Source organism: Microtus ochrogaster, unplaced genomic scaffold (genome assembly GCF_000317375.1).
Source record: "Microtus ochrogaster isolate Prairie Vole_2 unplaced genomic scaffold, MicOch1.0 UNK35, whole genome shotgun sequence".
NCBI lineage: Eukaryota > Metazoa > Chordata > Mammalia > Rodentia > Cricetidae > Microtus > Microtus ochrogaster.
The window spans coordinates 1,699,459-1,703,726 of NW_004949133.1; the positions used below are offsets into that span (position 1 = coordinate 1,699,459).

The following is a 4,268-nucleotide window of genomic DNA, read 5'->3' on the forward strand; positions in this document are numbered from 1 at the left end:
AAAAAAAAAAAAAAAAAAAAAAGAATGGGTATTTAGAATGAAATACAGTTGGCTATTGTACTGGTCTAAGAAAATGACAATAGTTGTTTTTCATCTAGAGACGATGAGCTCACCATCCAGTAGCTGGCTAGGTTTTCAGTACCGGATATGATTTCCCTCCTATTGAGAGGGCCTTACATCCAGGTGGACAATTGTTGGTTACTCCCAAAATAGAAGTGCCACCATTGCCCCATTAGGAATATCTTCCTGTGCTGGTTATTGTTGTTCATATGTAACTTGGAAGGAGTATTAATTACTTTTCTCTTGTGGCAGCTAGCATATCAACTTAAGATGAATTGAGAGCAAGTCAACAACTCTTCAAATGTTGTACTCCAGATATCTAGATTCCATCACAAAACCACAAATGTGAACAACCAGGAGAATATAGCTCTTCCTATACACAGTAATCCCGCTGTAACAGGCTGCAGGAAAAGCAATTTAGATGAATCAGTGGCAAAAACTTTAAAAAGCAATTTGAAATATGTCTGAGGCTATGAAAAATTGTTCATAAAGACTGTGAAAATATAAACAGTTGAATGAAAAATGAAAACAATTCAAGACCCAAAAATAGAATTTAGCAAAAATATTGAATCACTAAGAAAACCTAAAAATAAATAAAACTGGAAATAAAATACTCAGGAAGTCTACAAAAGCCTCAGATGTAAGTCTCACCAACAATTTAAAAGACATGGAAGAGAAAATTTCAGAATTTAAAGACAAAGAAGAAAAAAATTGAATACCTTATCTTAGTCAAAGAAAATGTTAAATACAAAACCAAATACAATTAAGAGTTGTACAACACAGAGCAATATTGTGTGTGTGTGTGTGTGTGTGTGTGTGTGTGTGTGTGTGTGTGTGTGTGTGCCGTGCACCCGCCCCAGTGTCTGCACTCTGTGCACTAGAACCCAGTTCGCAAGCTTCGGGAAAGGGTGCTGGAGGTTGAGAATACAGATGCAGAGACAGACCGACACACGCAAACCTTCAAACACTGATTCAGAAAATCCCCTCAGTTAACACCATGTAGGCTTAAATACACTATAGTCAATGGCCAACAGGTGATAATCCCATCCTCTGAACCTCTAAGGTAGGCACAGTTTCTAGTAACTTAAATTAGAAGGTTCTAGCAGGATAGAGCAGCTGAAAGCCAGGACTCATTAATCCCAACATCCAGCTGAAGGCCAGGTCTTAATTGGTCCCAACATGTGTGTGTGCATGCATGAGTGTGTGTGTGTGTCCTGTGTATGTGAGTGTCTGTGCGCGTGTATGTGTGTGTGTTTGTGTGTATGTGCATGTGTGTGCGCGCGTGTGTGTGCACGTGTGTGTGTGCATGTGCGTGCGTGTGTGTGTGTTTAGACAATGAAGCTAGAAAAGAGAACATGAGAAGGGAGGCATGAGTCTTATGAGAAGGGAGAAATGGTAACGGTGGAGGAATACACGTGACAAGAAAGCAGAGCGGGGACAACCTTGGAGAGAAGACAGGAAACCTGCAAGAATGGGTGGGAGGGAACAAAGGAGACTTCATGGCAGAGAATGATGAGAGTAAAGTATGTAAAACATATTTACAGACTGGGGCTCATCATCTTTGTTAGGATAGCTGAAAGACAGATGCTGAAGGTATCTGTGGATGTGAATGTGTTATTATTTCAGGAAAATTAGAGAACAAAAACCTGTGAAAAAGACTAAAGAGAAAAAGTTACTCTATTCTTTGTGACTTTGAAAATAACTATTGAGGTTTAAAGGAGAACAATCTATTTTTTTTTCCTTTGTAAACAGAAGAAGTCACGCAAAACATCTGTTGCTACAGAAGAAGACACACTGCCTGAGACGATGTCCCAGCTTAACATAGCATCAGCTTCCAGCACACATCCTGCTGATGATCAAGATCAGACTGCTCCCAACCATTCCCCAGACCTTGCTGAGAGTCTCCCTACTCCTGCTCCAGGCCTCGCTGTGAGTCAACCCCAGATTCTTTTCTGGAATCCACCAAACTCTCCTAGCCATTCCTCATCAAGTGTTATGATTTCCTGTTTCCTTTATGATATCTTCATGATATAACTACAGGGCTTATAACCTTGAAAGAAGTTCTTTAACTTCCCACAAATTTATTTATTTCATGTGTATATTTATTTATTGAGTGTAAGTTTTGAGATACTGCCTGCAATTTAGATAAATGCACTCTTTTACTGCTTGTGTCATTACATCAGAACACTGTATATGACATTTCAGAGCAGCATCATTTGGAGCATGAGATCCTTAGGCACATCTAATTATTTGTGTTCACAAATCATAATAGTAATGTAAATAGAAACATTCATAAGTCTGGAAAAAGTACAATTCGATTCAATAATATTTTTCCTTTGAATGACCCCAGCTTTATAAAACAATTTTCTAATAGGCTTTGAATTTAGAAGACTGGTTCTCTGCTTGATCATAAATACGCAAGGCAGTGAACAATACTGAACATCACAATTATATTGAAATGATTCCATGACTACTTACCATTACTTTTAAATCAAAATTTAGAATAAAGTTGTATGCTTTGTATAACTTTATAAAAAGTGTATTGAAGACAATAGATATTGCTCTGGCAGAAATTTTATATAAGCTGAGTTATGATTCCTATAAAGATTTTAACTTAAATAGGTATTGACATGAGTCCTAACTTGGCTTTGTGCATGATAACCCAGCAAGCTACTGGTTTACAGGTACCTCTGAATATTGACTGTTATCTAGGCTTTTTTGTGATTGGAGTCATAAATGTTTTTCTCAGCTCTGTGGAAGCTTCTCTATTTTAAATTGCTCTCCTGAAATTCAAAAATAGTGCAAGAAGTCAGCTGTGGTAGTTCACAACTGTCACCCTTGCATTAAGGAGACAAAGACACGTGGGCCTCTGTGGGTTGTCGACAAGCCTAGTCTACATTGTAAGTTCCAGGATAAATAGTAAGATCCTGGCTCAAAAAGAAAGGATGGGAGGTAGGAAGGAAAGAAGAAGGAAGGAAGGAACTTAGGAACAAAGGAACGAAGGAAATAAAGGAATCGATGAAGAGTGGAAGGAAGAAAAGTGAGGAGTACTGTAGAGACAGTTCATCAATCAACTGCCCCTTTTTGCTTTTTTTCCTGCTCCAAGATTCTCCTCCATATTCATTATTCTGCATGTGAAGAGCTTCTAATTCAAATTTTCAGATTGGCAAAGTCCTTGGGTTACATCTTGTGACTGCCTAGATAAGCCTTTATTTATTTATTTACTTATTTATATTTACACTGTGAGGTCCGAGGAGAAGCACACATGCCATGGTGCTCTTTTTGAAGTCACAGAACAATTCTGAGAGTTGGTTTTAAAGCAAATATTTGGTTGCCTGATACAGATCAGAATGGTGAAAGATTGTTGTAATGAGGCCACTTGTTTGTTTCCCAGCCTTCAGGAAATATTCACACAGAAACTGTATTAATTAAAGCACTTCTTGGCCAATTACTTAAGCATATTGGTAGCTAGCCCTTACCTCTAGAATTGACCCATCTCATATTTTTTCATATTTTAACATGAGGGTTGTGTTTCAACACGTCTGTCCATGGCTTCTTTCTGACTCCACCTTCTTCCTCACAACATTCAGTTTAGTTTTCCCCACCTAGCTCTATTCTACTCTATCAGGCCAAGCTAGTTTTCTTTATTTATTAATTGTAAGCACAGCATACAGAAGAGAATCCCACATCAGGAGATTCATTCATGCCAAGTGATGTTCAAATTTATATTTTGAGAGTGATATTTACTAGAAAGGCCTTCTATAGTAAAGAACAGGTTTGTCTTCCCTCAAGAAGCCAAAGTTAATAAAAGGTAGGAAGGTACTGAAATGAGGCCTAGAATGTAGCTGAAGGGTACAATTCCTTGTATTATTTGCTCTTTGTACATTTCAGTATATTCTACAGTTTAGTCATTTGAAATAAGAACTCCATAAAAGTGGAAGACTTATATGACAAGAACTTTAAATCTTTGAAGAAAGAAATTGAAGAAGACACTGGAAAATGAAAAGATCTCCCATGCTCTTGGGTAGGTAGAATTAACATAGTAAAAATGGCAATCTTACCAAAGGCAATCTACAATTCAATATAATGCCCAGCAAAATCCCAGCAAAATTCTTCACAGACCTCTAAAGAACTACTCAATTTCATACGGAAAAACAAACTAAAAAACCCAGAATAGCCAAAACAACCCTGTACAATAAAAAATTTCT

The 4,268-nt window shown here is 37.5% G+C and overlaps 1 protein-coding gene across 1 annotated transcript in view; it reads left to right on the forward strand.

Annotated features, from left to right (window-relative positions):
• Positions 1-2,094, forward strand: part of LOC101985497 (interferon-activable protein 205-B-like) — a 41,870-nt gene extending 39,776 nt beyond the window's left edge. The window contains exon 9 of the mRNA XM_013354240.1: positions 1,813-2,094. Within this exon, the coding sequence (XP_013209694.1) occupies positions 1,813-2,094 (282 nt within the window). The remainder of the gene's footprint in view (positions 1-1,812) is intronic.
• Positions 2,095-4,268: the final 2,174 nt, after the last annotated feature.